At 33.3% G+C, this 26,711-nt stretch overlaps 1 protein-coding gene across 2 annotated transcripts in view; it reads left to right on the forward strand.

Annotated features, from left to right (window-relative positions):
- The window catches only part of Sgf11 (SAGA associated factor 11kDa), a 110,175-nt gene that overhangs the window by 14,901 nt on the left and 68,563 nt on the right, over positions 1 to 26,711 (forward strand). For both annotated transcript variants that reach the window (XM_085815326.1, XM_035370860.2), the window contains 2 exons: positions 10,657 to 10,775; positions 16,257 to 16,378. In XM_085815326.1, the coding sequence (XP_085671452.1) occupies positions 10,704 to 10,775; positions 16,257 to 16,378 (194 nt within the window). In that variant the 5' untranslated portion in view covers positions 10,657 to 10,703. The remainder of the gene's footprint in view (positions 1 to 10,656; positions 10,776 to 16,256; positions 16,379 to 26,711) is intronic.

A 26,711-nucleotide genomic window follows, 5' to 3' on the forward strand; every position in this document is an offset into this window, starting at 1 on the left:
GGTTGTTACAAGTTCATTCTTTTTCGTGAAGTCTTTTATAGTATTAGGTTGCCACCATTTAGTTAGATTTTGCACTAGCAGTTATGTTTGCCACTGAGTGGTACCCCATTCATGGAAAAGAACCAAATTTTTTCACAATGGAATGTGTTTGAAAGCCAATGACGCAGATGTCATGAGAAAGTTATATATAGTGAAACCCTTATCTTGAGGCTACCACTACTATATACAGTGGATGGACAAAAATATGGAAACACCTTGAGAAATGCATGTTTGAAAAGAAAAATTGATTTTAATGAAATATGTAGGTGGCGCTGGCGTTTTTGACTACTGACGCCACCTATACAACTTCGTAAATGTGCTAAACAGTTCAGTTGTTGTCGGAGTACTGTTATGTGAGGTTGTCATTGCATTATGTCAGAGTTAACAGACTTCGAACGTGAGCAAATTGCTGGAGCACGTATGGTAGGTGCTTTTGTAAGCAAGGTAGCCGAGGTGTTTAGTGTTTCAAGAGGTTGCCACCATTTAGTTAGATTTTGCACTAGCAGTTATGTTTGCCACTGAGTGGTACCCCATTCATGGAAAAGAACCAAATTTTTTCACAATGGAATGTGTTTGAAAGCCAATGACGCAGATGTCATGAGAAAGTTATATATAGTGAAACCCTTATCTTGAGGCTACCACTACTATATACAGTGGATGGACAAAAATATGGAAACACCTTGAGAAATGCATGTTTGAAAAGAAAAATTGATTTTAATGAAATATGTAGGTGGCGCTGGCGTTTTTGACTACTGACGCCACCTATACAACTTCGTAAATGTGCTAAACAGTTCAGTTGTTGTCGGAGTACTGTTATGTGAGGTTGTCATTGCATTATGTCAGAGTTAACAGACTTCGAACGTGAGCAAATTGCTGGAGCACGTATGGTAGGTGCTTTTGTAAGCAAGGTAGCCGAGGTGTTTAGTGTTTCAAGAGGTACTGTATCGAAGATTTATTCCGCATATTTGAAAAGCGGAAAAACATCATCTGCTAAATCACAGCGCGGACGAAAGTGTGTCCTGAGTGATCATGACAGACGATCATTAAGGGCAATTGTGACGAAAAATAAGAAGACCACAGCTGCAAAAGTTACTGCTGAAATGAATGTTGTGTTACCAAACCCTGTGAGTACCAAAACAATTAGAAGGGAGTTTCATAAACAGGGAATTGCTGGCCGTGCTGCAATTGAGAAGCCACTCATCAGTGATGCTAATGCCCGTAACAGGAAAAGGTGGTGTTTAAGTCATAAAGGCCTGGACTATAGAGCAGTGGAAGCGAGTAATATGGTCTGACGAGTCTTCTTTTACATTGTTTCCCACTTCTGGCCGAGTTTATGTCTGGAGAACGCCATCTCAAGCCTATAATACAGACTGCTTGTTGCCAAGAGTGAAACATGGCGGGGGTTCTGTTATGGTTTGGGCAGCCATATCGTGGTTATCTGATAGCCCCATGATAACTGTGTCAGGGCACATGACTGCCAAGACTTATGTGAACATTTTGGCCAATCAAGTTCATCCCATGGTACAAACTTTGTTCCCCTATGGTGATGGTGTCTTCCAAGACGACAAAGACCCTGTTCACACAGCTCACATTGTCCAGGACTGGTTTTCTGATTACGAGGATGAGTTGTCCCATCTCCCCTGGCCACCACAGTCACCAGACCTGAATATTATCGAACCTTTGTGGTCTACATTGGAACGCAAAGTGCATTCTCGTTATCCACCGCCAACATCGTTATCTGAACTTGCCACCGTTTTGCAGGAAGAATGGTATAATATTCCCTTGGCAAACATACAGGAACTTTATTAATCCATTCCGAGAAGACTGCAAGCTGTTTTGGATGCCAACAGGTTTCCTACACCATATTAAGCAAAGAAACGTGTTTCCATATTTTTGTCTAACCCCTCTATGTGCGTGTGTGCACGGGGATTAAGAATGACACAAGTAGATGTTAAAGCACACGTAGAAGATCCATAATGAAGAATAAACTACGTAGATGCAATAAGATGCATTCATAACAAATTTAACTAATATTTCTTTTATTGTAAGAACATTTTGTGGCCACAAAAATCTTGGCACACTAGTCATGCCTGTTCCAGAATGTAACATTTATATTTTTGATACTGTTGCAGAAGGAAGAAAGTTGCACTGCAGCATCTTAGCTGCAATAGAAGCAGAAGTGAAGTGCTTAGTTATCCAGTATAGATGCTTAGTTTAAGAGAAAGGTTTTTCTATTCTCAAAATTTTAAGTTCCGATTTATCTGTATCAGCATCTTCATATAATATAGATTAATCTAGAAATGATGCAGTCCAAAGAAAGTTATTATAAGCAATTCCTATTTTTAGAACTGAAAGAGAAAATAGCTAGATTAAAATGATGAATTAAGTGGTTATTGCTTCTAAATTCAGAATGTTGTTAACTAATACATCAAGTGAAACTAGTATTAGAAGCAAAAGTTATATCTTAGATCTGATTCCTTATGATAAAATGGGTAACCTGAATATATATTTTCTTAGTTTTTTCCAGTGTTATAAGCATGAGTTAGCCTTCCTTAAAATCTGTTGATAGATACTTCTTCACGACAGATGCAGGAATTTTCTATGATAAATTATTTATGTAATGAAAAAAAAAAAAAAAAAAATCCTATTTATACTTATTAGTTTCTGACATTTTCTTTTAAAATTTATCTTAAATATATATTTCCATTAACTAATTTTTCGTAATAAAGTAGTGACTTTTACAAGAGTAGTTAAACTGTTGTTGGTAGAAGTAAGGTTACCATATTTTGAAATGTACAAATAAGGCATCATACTTGTCAAACTCTCAAAGTTAGGTAAAATCTTAAGAGATTAAAAACTTTTGTAAATGAGTAAGAATCATTGAATTGCAAACAAAAACAAAATCTGTTTAATATGCTGTATATTTTTGTGCTTGTAAAATATAAATATGACTACATGTACATGATTTGTATCATAGAAATAGAGTAAAATTATAACAGTGAACATCACTTATCAGAATTTCAGTCATTCATGGATAAATTCATTTAAATAGCTCATGAATATTTAATTTTTTATATATTTATTTTAAGGTGCTTCCATATTAATGCAACCACCTTGGCACACTTTGACAATTTTTTACAAATGACAAAGCAAGTTACTTCTCAGTGCAAGTTTATAATTTTTCCAGCTTTTTTTAAAAACCACTCCCAGATTATCAACATTTATTGTAAATCTACTAACATTATCAACATATGAAAAGAAAACACACTTCAATTTAAAATAAAAAATTTTAATTATCAAATAACAATTTTATTATACATTAAAAATATATCTTATTCTTTGTGATATTTTTCTGCAGTTCCCCCCCCCCCCCACAGACCTTTTCGTTACAGTAATCCGTATTCACTTGAAAAATCGACAGAGAATTGCACAAACTTCAACAACCCTGACTGTCTACCAAACACATATCATCATTGTTCTATTGTTAGCAATTTTGCAGCAAAATTCTGTACTTCTGCAAGACTTTTTTCCACAGTTTCTTTTGCTACTGGTGAAACTCCCAAGTGCTTATTTTTAAAATTGAGTTTAAGGGAAAAAATATCGTGATTTGTCAATCTGTTGGAATTTGGAATACAACAAAGAATGCATACAAGAATGGTGACACTGCTTAACTGGGGAATTGTTTTGAGCAAGTTTGCCTGAAGAATGCTATGCATGTTTGCCAGAGTTTTTCTCATTCTGAAAATTAGGCGATTTCTACTGAGATGGTTATGATGAAATGTGAATATCTTTTTAAAATGTATTAAAATATTTGTTAAATATGAAAAATTCATACACTGACTACCAATAAGTATTTGGACACCTATGCAAATGACGATATCTGCGGTCCTAAGGTACGTCACGGACTCCACCGGTATATATCGTGTAGGAAACAGCATCGGCTTTAGTCGCATGCAAGATGTCTCGCAGTTCGGAGCTCTCTGATTTCGAGAAAGGTATAATTATCGGGTATCACAAATGTGGCCGATCCTTAAAGGGACATATCTAGTGATCTGAAGTACCCAAAATCGACAGTGGCCTATGTGATTAAGAAGTGGAAGATGAGCGGTGATTGTCGGAATGTGCCCCGAGTCAGCAGACCAACGAAACTGGGAGATAGAGACCGATGAGTGCTGTCCAGAGAAATTGGAAGAACTGCACCCAACCAATGGCCCTCATCCGCGAGGCGTTTCAACAGGCATCCGGGAGTATTGTTTCAATGAATACTATCCGTAAGGAAGCACATCTGCTTGGTTTTCATGGTCGTGCTGCTGCCCATAAGCCTTTGATCACAAAGTCCAACCGCGGTGCTCAGTTAATGTGGTGCAAAGCACATCGAAATTGGACCGTAGATCAGTGGAAACGGGTTCTTTGGAGTGACGAATCAAGGTTCACTCTTTGCCATTCGGATGGCAGGGTCTGGGTCTGGCGTCTACCTGGAGAACGTCTCCTGCCAGAATGCATTGTGCCAACAGTCAATGGAGGTGGAATTATGGTCTGGGGGGTGTTTCTCCTGGTATGGGCTGGGACCCTTAGTGACCATTTATGGTAAGCTCAATTCCGATGCCTACTGAACTATTTTGGATGACAATGTGCTTCCTAAGTTGTGGCAGTTTTACGGGTTGGACCCTTGTTACTTTCAGGACGACAATGCCAGTTGTCATGTTTCGACGTTAACCAAGGCTTGGTATGGTGCCAAGGGAGTTCATCGAATGGACTGGCCTGCCCCGAGTCGAGACCTGAACCCTATCGAGAACCTCTGGGACGAGTTGCATCGCCGAATTCAGGGGTGCACTACCCTTGCAAAATCGGTGAAGGAACTTCTTATGTCTTCTCCAAGCCTAGTGGAAGAAAATACCACTAGCTGTCATACAAAGACTTGTGGAAAGTATGCCCCAGAGGGTCCACGCAGTAATTACCTCTCGCGGAGGCTCTACCAACTATTGATTTTGAATAAAGTTAGTTTTTCTTTTCTATCACAGATGTCCAAATACTTATTGGTAGTCAGTGTATATGTATGCACTTATCATTATTTGTGTTCAAACTTTTGATTTTTGTAAAAATTTGACTGTTTTTAATGGAAAAAAAAGGAAGATTTACTGTGGGTTCATTGAGTTTGTCCAAGTTTTCCAAAGAAATGGACAACCATGTGTATGTTAAGTTTTTTTTTTTTAAATTAAAATTCTAAGTTTAAAAAAAATTAAGATCTGTTAGGGTGTAGAGACATTAGGTTAATTGAGAAAGCCGGAGAGATGAAAAATTAGCAACCGCCTTCATCGGGAATTGAACCACAGACATCTAAAATACCGGTTCAGCATGCAGAACCACTACATCATGAAGGCATGCTGAAAAGCGGGAGAAATATCTTATATACTCCCCTTTTAAAGGGCGACTGGGGTTTTTAGCCGGAGAGATGAAAAATTAACAAACTCTTTCGCCAGGAATCGAACCAGAGACCTTGAATACTGGTCCAGTGTGCAGAACCACTACATCATGAAGGCACCCTGCAAAGCAGGAGAAATACCTTATAAGGGAACTATTTCTCTGGACAATAAAAACAAAAAAACTCATCATATGATAGCACTTATAATATTTTCTCCTGTTTGATAATCTCTGATGTGTTCCTGAAATCAGTTTAGATTATATAACTCAATGATTTCAAACTGTGGCTCATGAGTTGAAATGGGATGCCTAAAGCAATTTTATAGGGCGCTAAAATATATTTTAATTTTGTATTTGTTGTAAATATCATGTCTATTTTTAAGAGATGTAGAGATATGGATTAAGCTTGTGTGCACAACTTCTGTTAAGGGGAAATAAGAGAGAATGAATGGGTTAGTGCCTTTGGTCATTGTATGCTCTTGCAGGTACATACACAGGTTAAAGAAAGGCTGCACCTGTGCATTCCCATAGTTATATATTAGATATGGCGGGGCTTTGCTAACTGATAAGTTTCCACACCAGTTTTGAGGGAGAAACTCCAGGTGCGATCCAAGGGTCTCTCACCTCTCTTTGTGTGCCACCAGTTTCTCAAGAGGACTTCTCAGCTTGCCATGTATTTTTCAGTATGCCCTTGCCACATAGACACTATAGGCTTACAATCATCCGTGTTTTCTCTGGAATTCGAATATGGGTCCATTGATAAAGCAGTCGTTGTCACCAAACACTGTACTGATTAGCATGCTTGTTGACTGATTTTAAGATGGAAGAACTTCCTAGTGGGTTACAGTCAGTAAATTTAGTTTACCAGCGAACAGTTGGTGGTGCTTCAGTATTCTGTTGTTTCTAGTTTTTCCTATTAAATTGATACTTGTGATATATTCCTTCTGATACCAAGTCACTCTAGATCATAAGGTCTGTTATTAGACCAGGTGGATTGGGTTGTATTCCTCTCATTTGCAACTAAGTCACTCTGGATAGTTAGCTGGATGCAAGAAACTTATTTAACAGTGCTTTGGCTGGATGCACAGCTGCATAATTTATATTGCTATATAGATTGAGACAAAGTAATATCTGGCTTATAAAACTGCATTTTTTATACTTTTTGTTAGATCTATGTTGTATCAATACTTATTGTTTAGAGGTGTACTAATTTTGAGTGTTGCTTTCACATGAAACTTGATCATGTTGAATAAATGAAATTATAACTGCAATTTTTAATTAAGAACTTTAACTGCAAGCCATGCTTTCAGCAAACCAAATAAGGAAAGTGGATGAAGAAGGGCATGTTTATCAAGGTAGAGTGTAAATTTTGCACTTTTATGGTTTTATGTATGATAAAATTTCTTCTTTTATTTGTAATAAGGAAATGCCAATATAGAAAAAACATACATCATGTGACCATTATGAAATGAATCAGAAGAAATGTTGGAAGGCAAACTGAGAGAACAGACAAAACTGAGAGACAGTTTCTAAAATAAGGCTTACAACTTTTTTTTTTTTTTTTTAATCTGAAGCAAATAAATTTGGTGAATCAACAGTTCATGCAAGTTTTGCTCTCACAGGCATCACAATAAAACAGTCAATGGTACTGAAGTATTAACACAACCACCTTTGGAGAAGTTGATAAATTTTCAGAATGTGCCAAACTCTGGCAACCATGCACATACCATTCTTCTGGCAACCATGCTCATAATAATCATTCAGTCAAGTAACACCATCATTTTCATATTCGTTCCTTTTTTGTTCCATGTTCTAATGGTTTTTGTAAGCAAATCATGATATATTTTGCCTTAAACTTAGCTTTAAAATATGAGCTTTTGAAATTTACCAGCAATGAAGGAAACTGCAGTAAAATTTATGCAAGAATACAGAATTTTGCTGAAAATTTTCTAAAGGGAACAATGAGGAAACTAGATAGCTGCTGTTACTAAGAATTGCTTAAAGCCAAGTCTCTGTGATTTTCTGATTTTTTTTAAATGAAAGTAGATTGCTGTATACTTCAGGAGATGAATAGCACAAAAAGAATTACTGAAAGATGGGAAGAAGAATGTTAGTGTTTTATTTTTGTAATGTATCTTGTAATCTTTATTTAATAATTCAAGTTTATATTTTAAATTGATAAAGTATGTTTTCTTTTTATGTAATGTTTACTGACTTAATGATAAATATTGATAATTTTGGAATCTTTCTTAAAAAAAAAAAGGCATGAAAACCATCAATTTATACCCAATAATAACTTTTACCTCTTCCCTGTAAAATATTGCCAAATTGCATGAAGGTGTCTGCATTAATGATGAGTACCTAATCAAAGGTATGGTTACAAAAGTTCTGGAGAGTAGGAGGCAGTAAAGACACAAAGACAGCATTCTTATCAATCCCCTACAGGAAAAGTCACATAAGTTTAAATTTAAACAGAATGGCCACTACATTAAAATGTCGTCTCTCTGTCCTTTTTAAATCTTGTATCCTCAGTGGCTTACTCATTGGTTGCCTGGTACATGCTTATGTGGGCTGTAATAATGCATAGTTTTTAACTTTTTAAAACTAATTTCATTATTACAATTGCTTGCTTAAGTTTGTGTGAGTTAGTTATATTTACCACTTTAAGTATTATTAACATGGTTTGTTTGATTAAAAAAATTGCAAGACAATTGCAATAGAGAATTTCAATCTTTGTGAGCTGAGAAATATGGCATTATTAATGGTCATAAAGTATCATGTTTTCTATGTACTGGAACAGCGGCATGTAGAACATCATCTAAAATCACCAATGTCTTTGGCAAAAAAGTGAACTAGAGCAGGAAGAATTCATTGCGCATGCAAATAAAAAGAAAAATAAACAGTTGATATCTATAATGTTAGCAAGAGTTGTTGTACCAGTGTCACAAGATTTTCAGCTGCAAATATCATTGCCTATCGTGGAAAATATTTGGTGAGAGAGAATTTTTTAAAGAAGCCTGGTTAATATGCACCCTATCACTTTGTGAAAATTTTGAACATAAAGGTAAAATAATTCAACACATTAAATATATTGTTTTATCTAGAAATAAAGTAAAAGATAGAAACCTAAAACTGGCAGAGAATGTAAAAGAACAGAGACAAAAACTGACATCAAATATTCTGCCTTTATATTCTTATGTCTTGATGAAAGTGTGGATGTAACTAAATCTCCTTATTTAGCAGTTTTTCTCAATATTGTCTAATAAATAACATCTATAAACAATTAATCGCAATAGCATCATTGCCAACAGCTGCTAAAGGCACATATATTTGTATTGCAATTGCTTCAGTAACAACTAGTGCTGATCTCAGTATGGTGGGCAAAAATAATGGTTTTATCAGTTTATTTCAAACACATGCTGAATATTCAATTCTTGAACTCCACTGCATCATACAACAACAATCCTTGTATGCAAAGGATGATTTTGCCTCCCTCACTAATGTAATGGTTGAAGTCACAAGAATAGTGAACCTCATATCATCACAGGCTTTAAATAAACAAAAGTTTGATGCCAAAGTCAGTTTAGATATACGAGAGTATTACAATGTTCCATAGTTGAACTGCAATAATGTACTTTAAAGATTTGTTGATTACTTTGAAAAAAATTCGACTGTTTTTACAAAATAAGGGAAAGATGAATAATTTCACATTTGATGGATGTGGCTTGTAGCATTGGTCATGTGCTGGCATGTCAATGACTTGAATATAAAGCTTCAAGGCACAAACAAAACATTTATTGTTATGATAGATCTCATTTATGTCTGAAGCTAAACTGCAAGTTTTCAGTAAGATATTATTTCTAAAATCTACAAGTATTTCTCAAACTGGAAAAATTTACCAGAAGTTTGGATTTATATGAGAAACAGACCAAGCAAAAGTCACTGAAAAGTTTTCTTTGGTAGTAAATTCTTCAGTCAAAGAATTTTCATCAAGGTTTTCTCTGTTTACAGAGTTATTTAGCATTCAAATTTATTATGAACCCTGATGTGATTTCACTTCATAACTTATCTAAGTTTGATTGGTTGGAAATTGAAATGCAGCTAATTGATTTTTCATCTAGTTAAAAGTTTATCAGAATAAAGGAAGAGTTGGAATTAATTGAATTTAAAAGAGTATTAATGAGCAAAAATTCTAATTCTAAAATTGTGGAAACATGGAATTCAATTTCAGACACATATAGTCTTAAAAGCTGGCATATGCTTTTTGACAATATTTTCATTTACCTGTGCCTGTAAGTCATTATATTCAGAAATAACATTAAAAATTCAGTTTGAAACTGCATGTGAGATAACTCCAGCTGAGTTTGCATTCTACTAAAAGTAACAAAGTATGAACTTAATATTAATTATTTGCCATCATATTTGCAATAGCAGAAAATACACTAATTTTTTTTTATTAAATAAACATAAAAACTTTTAATGTTATGATTACTGTTGATAATGTTGTATTACTATGATTTCTGTTTGCACTTAATGGCTGCATTTTTTTAAAAAAACTGTCACAGATGTATAAAGGTTTGCCATCAAAGAGCTAGTTCAGTGTGGGAGCAAATCATGACAGCAAGTTTTTATGGTTTTTCCCATCGGTAGCCTCAATACTAACCATTTTCTTGAAAAAAGTTAAAAATGGACATATTAAGCATTTGTGAAATATATAAAGAAAAGCTTAAGGTATTTACTCGTGTTTCAGTTTAATAACTTTTGTTATCAGTTGCATAGTTTGTTAGTAATTTTTAAAGTGTTTCATGGACTTATGAATAACTCTGTATTTTAAAACTATGTAGTATTATTGGGAATTCTATATTAAATAAGAGGCATAGGGAACATTCATTTCAGTAACATTCTGACATGTAGACTATGTAATCCTTAAACTTAGCACCGGGACTGCAGTGATTATTAACCGAAATGATTGCTGTGAAAATGAAAACTTACCAATAAGTAAAAAATCTTAGCTACAACAAAAAACTATTCTATGCTGAATTCAGACAAATGTTTTAAGCATATTGACTTTTACTTTTTCTTTGAAAAATACAGTGATGTTTTACAAAATAGTAACTGATTTTTGAAATATGAATATAATTGAGTGAGGAATCTGTTATTTATATTAGTACGTACTAAAAGAATTTAATATTGTAGGTGTTTATTGTTTATTTCTATACTGGTAAACTGTGCTAAATAATTAAATGGATACAAAGCAAGATATGTTTGACAATACGCAATCTCAGTTGATGGATTCATCATGGAACACAAATGAGGTAATGAGTTTAATCTTATTAGGTTTATGGCTGTATATCTTACTTAGTTTCAGTATTTTATGTTAGTTTTTTAAATAATAATATGATTTTACTGTGTATGCTTTCTTTCTATTTCTTTTCCCCCCTTTTTTTTTAATCTGCAAACTTACCAAAACTTTCACGTAGATCGAATGTTATTAAATATGTCATTAGAAAGTGTTTTTCTTGTCATGTTATTAAATATATCATTCGAATGTTATTAAATATATCATTCGAATGTTATTAAATATATCATTCGAATGTTATTAAATATATCATTAGGAAGTGTCTGCAGGTTATATTCAAATATTCATTAAAGCACAATATGTTTAAAAATTTCATAAATTAGATAGAGCTAACTAGATTTAGAATGCATATATGAATGGGAAACAAGAATTATATCATATAGTTTAAGATGTCAATGGTAAGTTTAGAAATCAGAAATGAAAAGAATGAAGCATTACACAATTTTTTTTGGAAACTTGTATGATTTGTACTTTTGATCAGAATGTAAATTGATTTAAGAAGCATATTTACTTTCTGTTCAAAATTTTGATTTTCTCTAAGTGTGTTAAAGTTAAAAATGCAACTGTACTTAAGTGTTTTGATGTGCAATTTATTTCTAATTAATTCAGAAAAAAAATAATGCATTAGAATTAATATGATATCCTGTGAGACCACAGTAGTTATTTCAGAGAACAGATTGAGAATTAGGAGATAATTTTTGTTTAGCTTATAGTGTGGGAAGGAAACTGCACCTTGTCTCCCTATAATCTTAAGTGTATTCAAGTCTAGAATTCTGGCTGTCTAAACCATTCTTTGAATAGCTTTTCTCTGCAAGTATTCATTGGCAAATTGAGCCTTGCCCTTTATTAAAAGAACAGTTCTGAAATGTCTTGCCAGTTAGTTCTTTTAAAAGGAGGAAAAGGAATAACCCAACATCAGTTCCAAAATATCTTTAAAATGCTGCAGAATCCTTATAGCATGCAGTGTTTTGAATGTCCCTTTTGAACTTGTAGGGTGAAATTGGCTACTTAATATAATGCTGCACCAGATCTGCAAATGAATTTCGCTTTAAATGTCATTATTACTTTTGTTATTTTCCCAAAGAAGAACAATTTATTTTTTAAACTGTAAACCTGTTTTGTAAAAAGAAATATAGTGCGAGGTCTGAGATCTGGAATCGCCGGGAATTTTGCATTTTAGATTATGAGTTTAAATCTGGTAATATGACATGTAGAAATTACAAAGCACATATGCTTTATTAATACAGGGTACAGTCAAAAGTCGTTAATCCGGACTCGTCGGGACTTTGGCGATTCCGGATTATCGATTTTTCCGGATTATAGATCATCAGTTTAAATCTCGTAAGATGGCATGCAGAAATTCTAAAATTAAAAATATGAAACCGTAATTTATGAAATAAAGAACAATTATGATCTAAAGGGTATCAAAATTTGCAAAAAGAAAAAGCTTAATATTTATTTGTTTACTTTATTAAACATTTCTTTCAATGTAAGTTGTTTAAGTTTTGCTTCGTTTCATGTGATAATACTTTCTCTTTAATTCTATTAAACAAACATAATTTCTTGTTCAGTTACAAAGTTCCGCTGTTCAAGTCCTATAATTGCTGTGTCGAGAACACCGACTAATTTGTCAATCGAAATTTTTTCCTTTTCAATAACCTCTGTCACTTTCTTCGCTATCGAAAGCGAATTATAATGACGAGGAACTTGTTTTAAATCATATCAAAAACGGAGCATATCGAGATGAAATACTACATTTGGTAAGGAATTATAAGCCATATAAAATAAAAACATCTGCGCTGAAGATAAGGATAGTGCTGACAGATCAACTTCCAATTCATTACGCGCCCGCCGCGGCTATCCCCCCGCCGAGCAGCGTGCAATTGATAAACAGATTTCGGATTTCAAAACATACTTTCGCTTTAGATCCTTTACATATTAACAAATATATATCGGAAATTCTATTTGATATAATCAAAAGTTTAAGCTTACTTTTATAAAATTGCTCTTACAGTCTGCAAAAAATAATAAGCCGGATCCAATTCGAAAATTAAGGAACAACGCAATCATCAATATTAACTGAAATAGATAATTAGATAATTTTAGCTTATACGTCCATTATACATAAAACGTGCACACGAAAACGTATTCTGCACTTGCGCACACTCATATGCGCAGTCGTAAAAGGTCTTACGCGCACGCGTAAACGCCTATGCGCATGTGTTAACGCGGCACATGCGCAGAAAGTTTTTAGTTTTGAGGTCCGGATTATAGATAATTCCGAATTATGGGTGTCCGAATTAACGACTTTTGACTGTATTTGTTTTTAAACTGATGCTACTCAGAGCCATCAATAGCTCGAACTATCAGCTATAATATCACCAAATTTGATAGGGGAGATAGTATCACTAAGTTTGGTAGGTGGGACTAATAACAATATGAGGAAATAGATTCTGTAAAAAGTAAATAGTTTTGAATGTTGCCGATAGAGGGGCATGTGGTGCTGTTCTAATCTACACAGCGGAGATTTTGGCAAGTCTGTAAGAAAGGGAAATTTCAGTGCAATGCTGCTTTAATGTAGCAAATTAATTACTTCAAATGGTTCAGAGAAGATATTTCAGTGCATCATAGCACTTTATTCAGTAAAAGCACTTCCTTGGCAAATAGATTTCTCATATTGTGACCATCTTTCTCATGGATCTCACATTGCATCCTATACACAATATTCTCGAAGGTTGAATGTAGCATGTCACCAGGAATGTTCAGCACAGCTTGTGATAGGTTGTTCTTTAAGCTCATGAAGGCCATGATCCCCATCAAGATAGACCCTTTAACTTCACATAAAATCTCACAAAAATGTCACAAGGGGTTAGATCCAGAGAGCAAGGCTGCTATGCAAGTCGAAAAAAGTGGTTTCAGGCTCTTTCTTCTGTAAATTGGTGGTGCAACGGCTAGACCAATATGTGGTGGTGCTCCAATCTGTATAAAAGTTACTTGATATAGCAACTGCCTCTGCTAAAGTTGTGGAATGACAAAACTAGTTGGCATATTAAGATACCTTAGTATGATAAGGGTATAAGTGTGTGGTCCTGTTAGAATAATGTTCTCAAGAAAATAGTGGTCTGTTGATAAAATTTCCTATGAAGAGACATCAAACTGACTTTTGGTGGATATAGTGGGATTTTCTGAACTGCATGGAATTTTTTGGATGCCCAACTGTGAATATTAACGGTCCCATTTGCCCACAAAATTCTTCCCAGCCAAGCATCATCGACCTCTATCCTTGCAAGAAATGTCAGAGCAGACACCTCCCATTTATCATAATTGTTCTGTTTTAATTCCTGCCTGCAGCTTATCATGTTGGGGGCAGAAGTAAAGAACTTTCAGAAAGATTGGCTGTACAATTCAAAGATTTAAATCCAGTTGTCACACTATAACACACTATCACCTTTACCACTAGCAATGGTTCCATAGGTGCCATCGCAATATCAGTAATTGTCTGTTCTGATGCCAGTTTCCACCTTCTACCAATCCGAATTACTAAGGATCCTATTTCTTCAAATTTTCCCCTTTATGTAGGTTATGACTTCTAAACTCATGAAGAGTGGCAGTTGCATTCAAATGATGAAGATAAAACCACTTCATAAGTAATGCTTGCTGAGGTAGAGTTGAACCCAGCTAACATTTGAAATGTGGATTAGTGTTTTTTCTGCATCTTTATAGACTGAATTGCTGATGCTGCCATAGTTTATATAACTCGGTATTTGCATTTTCAAATTTTGCCTGTGTTTCATGCAAATTTTCAGCTGTGTATGCTAGAACAGTGTTACATTTTCCCATATTAGCAACTTTCAGAACTATTTCTTTTTGACATAATCTTTTTTCCCAATGTTGTCATTAATCCTCATACCAAATTTAGTGGCATTCCAATTTGATAGATCAAGTTATAGATAGTTCTGAGATGGATCAATTAAAAAAAAAGTCTCATTTTTTTAGAAAGAGTTATTTTGAACAAAGAGAGAATTTTTCTGAATCACCACCACATGCAATTAAAAAATGACTTGATACAAAATTGGGGATGTTTTCTGAAAACTGTGTTCTTATATTTGCTGTTCTGTTAGTTGATAGATAATTCGGCATTGTGATCGCAATATAAAACTCCAATTGTATCATCTTCGTTAAGCATTTCTTCTGACATTATATTAATTAGAAAATTTTGCTTTTTCTTGTGTTATCCCAAAATTTCTCATCATCATGAAATTTGGTAGCTGGCTGCAAATTATGTGACGCATTCTGAAAAGTATTCCTGTATGGTCTGACTTCATCAATTTTAAAAAGCTACTTACATCTGCATTTCATTACATTCAAAAATCCAATATTCATTGGCTGATTGATGGATGTACTGTTCTGCAGAAAGTTTAAAATGAAGCTAAACTGTATGAAACTTAATAACAAATACAAATATCTTGTGTCAGTGTCATCTTTATAGCATTGTGGGTCCCCAGGCAAACCAGTATGCTGGGGCCTTTATGACAACCACTCACAGAAATGAAATATCAATGGATGAGCATTGGACAGCTCAATAAGTGCCCAGTGGGTCCATGCATTAAGATGGCCCTAGGATGCTGTATTCTTATAGTAGTACAACAACCATCTCAAAATATCGCATTTCTTGGCTATTGGCTAGGCTGCTATCTCATTCATCTACTGTTATTAGATTGGTGCTTTGGTGATCAAGTCTTTCCTCATCCTCTACTTTTACTTGAGACTTAATTATTTTTGCTTTATGCCTGTTCCATCTACTGAGTCAAATAGATAAGCATAAAACTTTCTTACATTCAGAAGTAAATTTTTTAACCATAAATTATCTCTTACAAGGATATGAAAAATAATCGTTAAAAAAAAGAAAATTTCTTTATATAATCTGAAGATACATAACATGAAAAAATTTTAAAAAGAAAATGCATTTGTGAATTCTATGAAATATCAAAAAAATTAATCTATGCCAAATAATTACATGAAGGAATTAATTCATTCAGTTTATGCGTAATATTTTATGAATGTATTTCTGTTTGCTTGTGTGTGATGGCAGAAAGTATTAATGTAGTAGGAGCTTCTGAGATTTCTCCTACTAGATCTGATGCATAGAATTGACAGGTAAATTTTACTTCATTCCTAGAAAAGTGTTGTTAACATACTGCTGTTACTTTAATATGTGTTTATCAGATATTAAAAATTTAGTTTTTCTCATTAAAAAGCATATTAATTGTAGCATTAAATTTTAATTTTGTGATTTATTAGTGTCTTTTTTTCTATTTACATCATTCTAAATATGTATGTTTCAGATAACTTTGTAAAATAGTATGCCGCAATATTAAGTTTTGTATTAAATTGTAGTACAGAAAAATAAATTATTAACTTTACAACATTACTACAGACTGGTGACACTATGAATGAAATTGCATCTGAAATTATAGAAGATATTATCTTGGAATTATGTTTTGAAGTTCATCGAGCAGTGAAACTGGGCTTCTTTTTCTTGTATGAAGACAAAGAAGTGTAAGTATTTGTGTGTTTTTGTATCTTATACATTTTTGAATTGAGGATTTAATTGAAATAAGATTATTTTATCCAATCGAAGCAGTATATTATAGGAAATGTAACTGACAGTAGTTTAAGATACATTAATTATTCTTATATATGCCACTGTAATCTCCTTGGGCAATAATATCAGCCATTCACTGTGATTATCCACATCCCTGAAAAGTATTGACAAGACAGAGTACTGTGTTACCAAAACAGGCAACCCGTGACATTGGCAAAATGTATTTATGTGCCATACCAGATATGGGGGCATGCAGCAGATGAGTACACATTTCCATCTTCATCTGTAACAGCCATTTTTCTGATAAGTATTTGTTTTTGATGATAACTGTTGATGAAAAATGGATTACCTACAAGAGCTTCATTAGGAAAAGAACATACTGACAACCTGCCTCCTTTACCACTAAACCAAGCTTAACCCTTTCATGGGCCGTGGGAAGATTACTTTCCACCTACATGATCCTGGGAAATACACCTGTGGGAAGCGCAAAACCCACTATAATATATTGGCTTTGGTATTATAACGTTGGGAACTCTAATTCCCACTTCAGTATTGTGCTGCCATCTGTGTTCAATCGATTGAAAACAGAATTACCACATTTGTTTTGAAAGTTCGAATGCGTTGTGTGAGATCTGTTCCACTGAGACACCTGTTTTGATTTGACATTTGCATTGCTATACGATTCTGCTACAAAAGTAAGTAAAACTGTTTTTATTATAACAACGTTCTCTTATTTTGTATATTTCTGCAAGAACTATCTAATATTGAATAATAAATAATGAGTGAAAAGTGAAAATGCTATTGCATCGTGTGTAAAAGCCACATGCAATAGGTATGTTGGAAAAATTAGAATATTTTTGAAAATACATTTGAAAATAACATTCAATTCTACTGAGAAAGAAAAGGATTATTTTGGCATGATTTTTACCGAGGAAATTTTACAGAATATTGTTGAGGAAACTCATATGCAAAGCAGCCTAAGAAAAGGAAGGGATTGGGTCATACCACAAAAGACGTTATCCTGAACTGGAAAGAAATCACATCAGAAGAATTGAAAGCATGGGTAGGTATGCATATATTCATGGGTGTACATCAATTGCCTGAACTGAAAAACTATTGGAGCACAGACCCTATTCTCAGTGTTCAGTCAGTAGCAAGAATAATAATCGCAAAGAGGTTCAAAAAAGTAACTGAGATTTTACACGTAAACGACAACAGCACAAATTCATGTGGGCAACTTGGGCATGATAAACTCGATAAAGTCAGACCAATCCTCTCACAGCTCAGTGATTCCATACCTAAAGTCTACGAACCTTCGTCAACATTATGAAAAGATGAATGTATGATAGCTTTCAAAGGGAGAACTTCATTGAAGCAGTATATACCAGTGAAGCCTATAAAAAGAGGTTACAAGGTGTGGTGTTTAGCAGACTCTAAGAGTGGATATATTCAAAAATTTGAAATTTATTGTGGAAAAGAAACTTTTGATAATAAGGGTAAAATATTGAGCTTAGGGGAAACAAACTAAACTAACGGAAGATGTGAAACAGACAGGACATCTTATAGCCTATGATAACTATTTGACATCTTTTAGGCTTGCAAAAAGTCTACTTATAAGTGGTCTGTTTTCTGTGAGGCCGCAAAGGAAGGATCTTCCACCAATGCTGAAGGCTAATAACAAACTACAAAGAGGGGAATCAATGTTCCTAACTAAAGAAGGTGTTGCTGCAATAAAGTGGATGGACAAAAAGGCTGTTACATTGTTGACTACTGCACACAATTCAGGGATTATTACATCTGTAAATCGTACACAAAAGGATGGTACTAAAACAGAAGTACCTTGCCCTAAAGCTGTTGCCGTATATAACGATATCATGGGAGGGGTTGATTGCTTCGATCAAAGAAAAGAAAGATACCAAATAGGAAGAAGATCTGTAGAATGGTGGCATCTTATTTTTGATTTTCTTATTTATCTTGGCATAATAAATAGTTTTATACTGTGGCAAGTAAACAAGAGAAACAGAAGGTTAGACCACCTAACATTCCATATAGCATTAGCTCGTCAACTAATAGATGGATATTCCTCGAAAAAGGAAAGGCCGTCCTGCTAGCTTCCAAGCAAAAAGATGTGCAGTTCCGGATGATATACGCTTAGCCAATGTGGGAAATCATATGCCAAAGATGGTTTCCAATTATAGATGATGTAGAAAATGTAGCACAAATTCCCAAGAAAAGAGGACCCGCTATATGTGTGCAGTATGTGATGCACCCTTGTGCATTGCAATATGTTTCTCATCTTTTCACGGCAAATAATCGCCTTTAAATTGAATTTTCTCTATGACCATAAAAGGTCCCGTGGGAAGTATACTTCCCACCCCTAGAATTTAAATGTAAACAAAAAATTTAGCAAAATAAAATATATTTCCTTAAATGCTATTGTTTAGTTGATAATAAAACATAAAAAAAACGGGAGAAATTCAAAAGAGAAATAAATGGCCCACGAAAGGGTTAAGCTTGATAAGATAATGTTGAGTGTATGGTAAGGTGGCCGAGGTCCAATACATTAAAAGTTTTTAAAACCTATGAAAAGCTCAATTTGGAGAAATATTGTCAGCAAATGGAAGATTTAAACAACAAACAAACACGTCAAAGTGAGAAAAGAGGCCGATGATATTCAATAGAGAACACATCATACTGTGTATCATGATAATGCTAGACAACATGCTGATTTGGCAACTTGTCAAAAAATCACACACTAGGAGATTTTGCTGCCTCTTCCATACTCCACTGATCTAGACCCTCCGATTATCACTTGTTTCTCTCTTTGCAAAAAATTTTTTTGAACTAGAAAAAATTCAAAACTGAAGCAGGTGTCAGCCAAGCACTCACTACATGAGTTCTTCATTCCTAGACAAGACATTTTCAAAAAATGTTATTTACAAATTATCATCATACTGGCAAGAGGTAATAAGTAATGATGTAAATTATATCATTCAATAAATATTATTAAAGGTATGAAAAATTTTAATTTTTTTCTTTTGCTTTCTGGTAGACCTTATACAATTGGAAAAATAGCTTAAAAAAGTGAAAACCTTCAAAAAAGAAGTTTAAAAATGATGAAAAAAGAAGTTTTAATGAAAAATTGGAATTGGGTTATTTTTTCACCTTTGAAAGAGACCTGTTTGCTTTTTATACTCAAATTCTGTATCTGCATTAACCCTTAGCACTCTGTTGGCTCCTCTATGGAGCCGTCCGTCATTTGTTCCGTAACTCCATAGGCTCCGCTGCAGAGCCTAATGTTTTTAGCAGGATAAGGCTTAAGAATTATCAGCAATGGCAGCACCAAATGCTGAAGGGAATTACTTTGAAGGTGATAATGTCATGGAGAACTGATTCTGTAAGTACAATGATTTATTGGATCAGTCTCGTTTTTTTTTTTTTTTAATGTCACACCTCGTATAATTCTATTAAAAAAAATTAAAATTTTGATATAATATCATAACAAATCAATATTCAGAATGAGTAAAAGCAAATGCACAGTATTGCAAAATGAGTTTCCTGAGTGTGATAATTCAGAACCACAGATACTACAAATATGATACAGCATTCAGGCACATAGAAATATAACCACTGTATTAAAAGTTATTCAAAATACAATCAACTCCCAATTAAGTGGGTTGTGGATTAACTAGTGCCTTATCTAAATATAGATTATAATATATTTCTGAATATAACCCAATCCATTATATTTGAGCCAAGGCCTACCCCCAAAAAAGTTACTCAAAATTCAAAATGAAAGAGAGGGTAGAATCCTATAATGTTTAAATATGCGTAAAGGTGTTGCCAAGTGAAATGGATGGAATATTTTCCAATCAAATTGCTGTAAATAAGAATATGCCTTTTAAAACTCTGATAACCCTTTCTTAAGCTAGCACATTTTTCCATTTCATTTGTCATCTTGTATAGGGTCCATGGTATCTTTTCTAATCTTATTTTTTATGCTATTTTACTTTTTGCATTGAAGATGAGAAGGAAGAGAAATTCTTATATAGCAAATTTCAAACATCAGGTGATCATGTTTACAAAAAATTTTAACAACGTTATGGCTGCTCAGCATTTCTATGTAAATTGAAAAACAGTTTCAAGCGTGGGGAAAATAGTCTTCAGTTAGCAGAGATGCTAAAATAAAAAAAAAAAAAAAAGCCTTAAATGTTTATTGGCTGTTTCATACCTTGGAGTATACTTACAGCTATCTGAATCAGGTTGCTGAATATGATGAAGTAACCCTTATTCATTCAATTTGAGCTGTGTAAAATTGGCAGAATGGATGAAACTTTCATGTTATTGCTGTCAAATTACGCTGATGATACTCACAGACCTAAGATTATTTTCATGAAGGCAGTGGGGGATGAAAAATTGTTTACCTTGTTTACCTTCTACAGTTATTTTTAAACAAAAGATTGTGCCTAAGGATGTAAAATTCCCAAGAGAAATTTAGTATCTGTTTTTTATCTGTTCCCATTAAAAAAGTTGGATCACTGAGTATGGCATTTGGCTGAAAAGAATATAGAGCTGAAGAAAAAGTTCTGTATTTTATAAAACATTCATGCTGGTTTTGAACTCATTCAGGACTCATCTCGTAGATAAAGTAATTGACAAGTGAAGTGAAAAGAAATAGCTGTATATGTCATACTGGGAGGTATGACATGTATGCTCCAACCACTGGGTGTTTGTTTAAACAAGCCATTTTTAAAGACTTTAGATCTATTAAATGGATGGCTACAGAAGACGGATTCATAATGAAAATAAAAATTGGAAAGAAAGGGGGTGGAGATTTAATAATGGTTGTGTAATGTTTAAAAGAAGTATGGTTTAAAATTTCATCTGAAGTGAGAATTTCAGTTGTTAAAATGTGCTACATCAATAACTGTATGGATAGCATTGAGGGCGATTTTGTATGTGAAGGAGGAGATACATATACAGGGTGGTCATAAAAAAACTTCTCCAATATATGAACTCCTAGCAGCCTATCCACTTAACCACCTGAAGTGAAATTTGAAATATTGTTGTTTGAAGGCATGCACTTGAGGTGAGGATTTAAAACAATAGATCTGTCATGTTTATGGTTAGAGTAAAAAAAAATGTGTAATTTTTGAATGGCAACATGCACTTTTTTCCTGTGCAAATTAATCAGCACATTGAAAAACCATAACTGGTGTTGAAACGATACATGTATGATAAAAATTTGTAGCTCAAAACATTTGCAAAGAAGAGCATTATAAAGGACCAGTGGCAATATAGAGAGATGGTGCATTGATGTACTTTGCATTTGCATAATGATCAGGGATAGATAGTAGAAATACCAGTTACAAAATACCATCCGCAAAACCTTTAATAAACAGTATGAAAAGATTGTTTCTTCAATCAGGTGTTCAAACATGCCAACAAGATGACACTTACAGGGAAACAATGAGGTAAATTGATAACGCTGTTTTTTATCTGAATGGTGAGGGAAAATGCTGCCTAAGCAATGTGAGTTTATCAGTGAAATCATAAGCTAAGATGAGGCCCATATACCGTAAAACAAATCTATGTGATTTGGTAAAATAATATGAAGAAACTGGATGCATGTGTGATAGACCATGATCTGGATGCCCATGTGTTCCTGTTGAAGTTGTTGCAGAAGTGCATAATGCATTTACTGCAAGTTCATTTCATACTGCAAGAAGCATTGCCCTCAGTTTGGATGTACCAAAAGCCACTATCCTCAAGCTTCTGTGCACTGTTTTGCAAATTTATCCTTATTGATTCCAGCACATCTAGATGTTGTAACCTGAATACCAGCAACAGCATGTCTTATTCACAAATTTTTTCCTCATCGGATGAAGATAGCAGGTTGCTGCTGCAAATATTATGGACAGATGAGGCACATTTCTTCTTAGCTGGGAATGTAAACTCCAAGAACTGTGTTCAGTGTGCTGACAAAAATCCTCATGATATACCACTAGCACCTTTACATGAAGTTAAAGCAACTGTGTGGTGTGGCAGCACAAGCACATTCATTCTAAGTATGTACACTGTGCAAAAAAGCACTATTCTAACATAGGTATTTTGACACAAAATTGGACTTTTTTGAAATAACATACTAATTTTTTTTACATATTTCGATTCGACAACTCAAATTATGCCAGACTGCCAAGTTTTGTAAAAATTGTACGAGTAATTTTTAAAAAATTAGCTCTCAAAATTTTAGCTCTTCAATGTTAATTGAATTTGGCATATATTTATTAATATCTCTTTTTTTTTTTTAACTAAACTTTTTCGATTTTTCCTTTCACAGTTTGAAATTTGGGTTCATTCCAAATAAAATTCATCCATATTTTGTGTTTTATTTTTTAAATTTCTATATTTAAATAGTTTTTATTAATTTTTTGAAAAACAGTTTGAATTATAATGAAATTTGGGTTCATTCCAAATAAAATTCATCCATATTTTGTGTTTTATTTTTTAAATTTCTATATTTAAATAGTTTTTTTTAATTTTTCGAAAAACAGTTTGAATTATAACCTATGAAATTTTTTACCGTCATCTTAAAGTAGGTGTAGTTCTAAACATACCTGCAAAAAATTAGAGTTTTTTTATTCAACATTTTTTAAGATATACATAAATTTACATATTTGCGCATTTTGAAATTTGTCACCTTTTCCTAGAGCAATAATAACGCCAAATGTGGTTTATGAATTTTGTTACGGTGAATTGCCACAGCTATTTTTAACCTTAAATTTCAAATAAATTTTTATGGAGAATTAATTATATGATATTTTTCTCTGAATGATGCATAATAAATATTTATTAATATTATATGAAAAGCTACTTTTTTAAAATGATAGATGATATTTTTAAAATTTTTAATATTTTTTAAAAATTTCTTTCTGTCTTCCTTTTTTTTATATATTTGTAAGAGTAAATTTTTGCCTTCGCCGTGTTATTGTCTGCTATTTTACTTTAGCTGCATTTAAATTGAATTGTCTAAAACTGAGAACGTTCGCTTGATGTTTATTTTTACAATGTTTTTAAGCAAACAGGACAATAAATATAAATTTTTACATTAATTCTCTTAGAAAAAATGTTTTAAGTTGTAATTTTCTCTTGTGTTGTAGATTATATAAAAAGCATATTCTTAAATATAGAAATTATTAGGCTTAAAAACTCTAAATAATACGATTTAGATTGTTTGCACCCAATATAAGAATTGGGCTACTCAGTGGTTTAGGATAAGTGTTGCTAGAGTGGTTTATTTTCTTTCTCATTTAACAAAAATCTTTTAATTCAAATGTTTATCCTTTCGACTTTGCTTTAAAACTTTATTTATAGTTAAAATGTCTAGAAAATGAAAAGCTATCTTCAACTGAAATGCATTTGATATAACGAATATTTAAAAAAAATTGACAACAATGCAAAATTTATGGAAGTGTAACTATCGAAAAATCTTAATTTTCTTGAGTCAGCACTGAAAACAAATGTACAAGTAAAGAAGGAAATTAGGGGGAAAAAGCATACATTTAAAGGGAATCTACTTCAAGGAAGTTGAGTGTTCAAAGAGAAAACACTTTGATGTGCACACCAGAAAATAGCAGCAATTGAGTTAGCACTAACGGAAAAGACGAAAACCATATCATTGCAGTTTAAATTCAAGAGTGACTGGTTTTCGACTATAAGGTTGTGTAAATTTAAATTATGTCATAGAACACCATATTGTATCATAAACGGAACATACCATGATTTCTCTGTCGAATTATTTGAATATTCAGGAATTTATGTGGTTATGAGGTATTTTTAGCGTGCTTTCATGGTGTAGTGGTCTGCACGCTCGGCGCATATTCGAGAGGTTTGATTCTTGGCGAGGGCATTGTTAATTTTTCATTTCCCCTGCTTCCAAGAAAATACCTAATGTCTCTACAGTGGCACCCAAACTAAAAGGTGGTGAATAATGATTCTTCACCACCAAGATTTGGCAACTGGGTCCTCTAAACCCCAGTCACCCTTTAAAAGGGGGGAGTATATAAGGTATTTCTCCCGCCTTTTTAGCATGACTTTGTGGTGTAGTGGTCTGCATGCTCGAAACGTATTGGAGAGGTTCGTGGTTCGATGCCCAGCGAGGGCATTACTCGTTTATCAAGTCTCCTGCTTCCAAAAAATCCTAATGTCTAAAACATATATGGATATCATCTAAAGACGTTTTCCTCCTTGATGAAACCAATCTTTCCTTTCATCTCATGCCTTCAAAATGCTTAGCCTCTAAAAAGGCTCTGACCAAATACTGATGAAATTGATTGAATTGGATTATTAATTTATGGCAAAGCAGGGCTATCTACCTTCGTGAAGAACTTTGTAAGCAAAACCAGAAACCAGCTCGTATACCCCTTACGCATGTAAAAAACCACGAAAACGCCCATGTAACCAACCCGTTCGCCCTGTTTCGAACTCCGGAGTGAACTACCACTGTTCAGCGACTTTACCGCTCGGTCGTTTGTGGGCCCTTTTAAAATGGAAGGCGATAATGATTTAAAATTAATGTCAGAAATACAAATCTATATAATTAAAAATATTTCGAAAAGTAGATACTTTTTAATATACTTGCAGAATGCTTTAAAAAAAAGTGCTAACCATTAAGAAGAAAAAAATAAATTTTTGCATAAAATTTAGTATTTTTTTAAAAATTTTATGATATTTGGTTCTTGCGATTTCAAAAATAAAATGTTTGGCTAATATATGAATTATATATAATATATAATATATGTTTGACTAATATATGAATATATGAATAAGAAATTAAATATAAGATGATAAAACTGTTTAAAGTAGGGGCCTTCAACCTTTCACGCCCGAGGGCCACATCAATAAATTCACGAAGATCCACGGGCCACATGTCTCTCAAAAAATAGTGTAATCAGAAAATTTATATAAAAAAGGGAGATTTGTTTTACAAGACTACAATTAATTCTAAGCAAAGAGATAGTGTTATAGATTTGTATATATAATATACACATTGGTTCCAAAAAGTGGAAACCGAATTTAAATGTTTTGCAACTTTTTTTAACTATGGGAAGAAAGTATAAAGATGATTGCACAGAACATGTTACAAAATGCATTACGGTAAAAAAAAGAAAAAGAAAAAAAAAAAAAACATGCATACTTGTAGAGATGGTAGTTACTTTAGTTTTAATGCGAAATTTGACATTGTTTATTCTTGATTAAAGTTTCAATATTCAGTTTAATCTGCATCATTGAAATCCGTAAAAAGCTGTTGACATATGTAGGTACTATCAAAGATAGAAGACATGAAGAATGCGTGTTTACGAATTCCTGGATACTTGTCTTCGGTCATGTAGTTCGATTAAAAATCAATTAATGTAGGATTCTCAAGAAACTTGCATTTTATTGCAAAGTCACAGTGTAAATCTATAAATTCTAATTGAAGTTCAGGTGGAAAGTTCCAACGTCTACTGAAAATGGCGAAGATAACATTCTGATAAAAATTTCATTTTCATGAAAATCTGCTTTTGAATTCCTCTTTCAAATTTGAAATGCATTGTGCAAAATTATTTGAATTCCATGTTGTAGAGTTCTTCACACACTCCATCAATTTTGGAAAGTGAGTGGAATTCTTATTTAGCAACTGACTGACAGACAGGATTAATTTTGTCCCAAAAGCTTTCATAAAATAATACAGATTGTGAACAAGTAAATCTTTTTCCAGTAAGCAGTAGTTCAAAACATTGAGATAATTTTCAGAAACTTTTATCTCAAATAATATCAGGCATGTGAATAAAATGCTTTAAATATCAAGAATAAGACATTTTTAATTTTTTTTTTTTTTTACCACAAAAAGTTGACAAGGCAATTTTTCTTGAAATCAAAATTTCTTAAAATTTTTCAATGCTTCCTCAAATTCAAATGTGAGGCCTCTAAAATGCCTTCAGTGGGCCACGGGTTGAAGACCCCTAGTTTAAAACAATGTATGCAAGTCATCCTATATTAAAATGTCGGATATACATCTCTTTTATTTATATATCATTTCTGAACGGAACATTGAAAGTGTGTTAACTGTGCTTACTGTATTTTCTCTTTTAATCTATGCGGTTTTCAAACACATCATAGTCTGAGTCACAAAGTATTCTTCCGAAAGAAACACAATTCAAATAAATAAAATCAAGTTCTGGAAAGTTTATATTAATAAATATATTTAAAATATGCAGTTCGAATGAATGAATAGAAAATTTTAAT

This window comes from Stegodyphus dumicola, chromosome 4 (genome assembly GCF_044657685.1).
Source record: "Stegodyphus dumicola isolate Sdum_Otavi_A_Nest chromosome 4, ASM4465768v1".
Taxonomy (NCBI): domain Eukaryota; kingdom Metazoa; phylum Arthropoda; class Arachnida; order Araneae; family Eresidae; genus Stegodyphus; species Stegodyphus dumicola.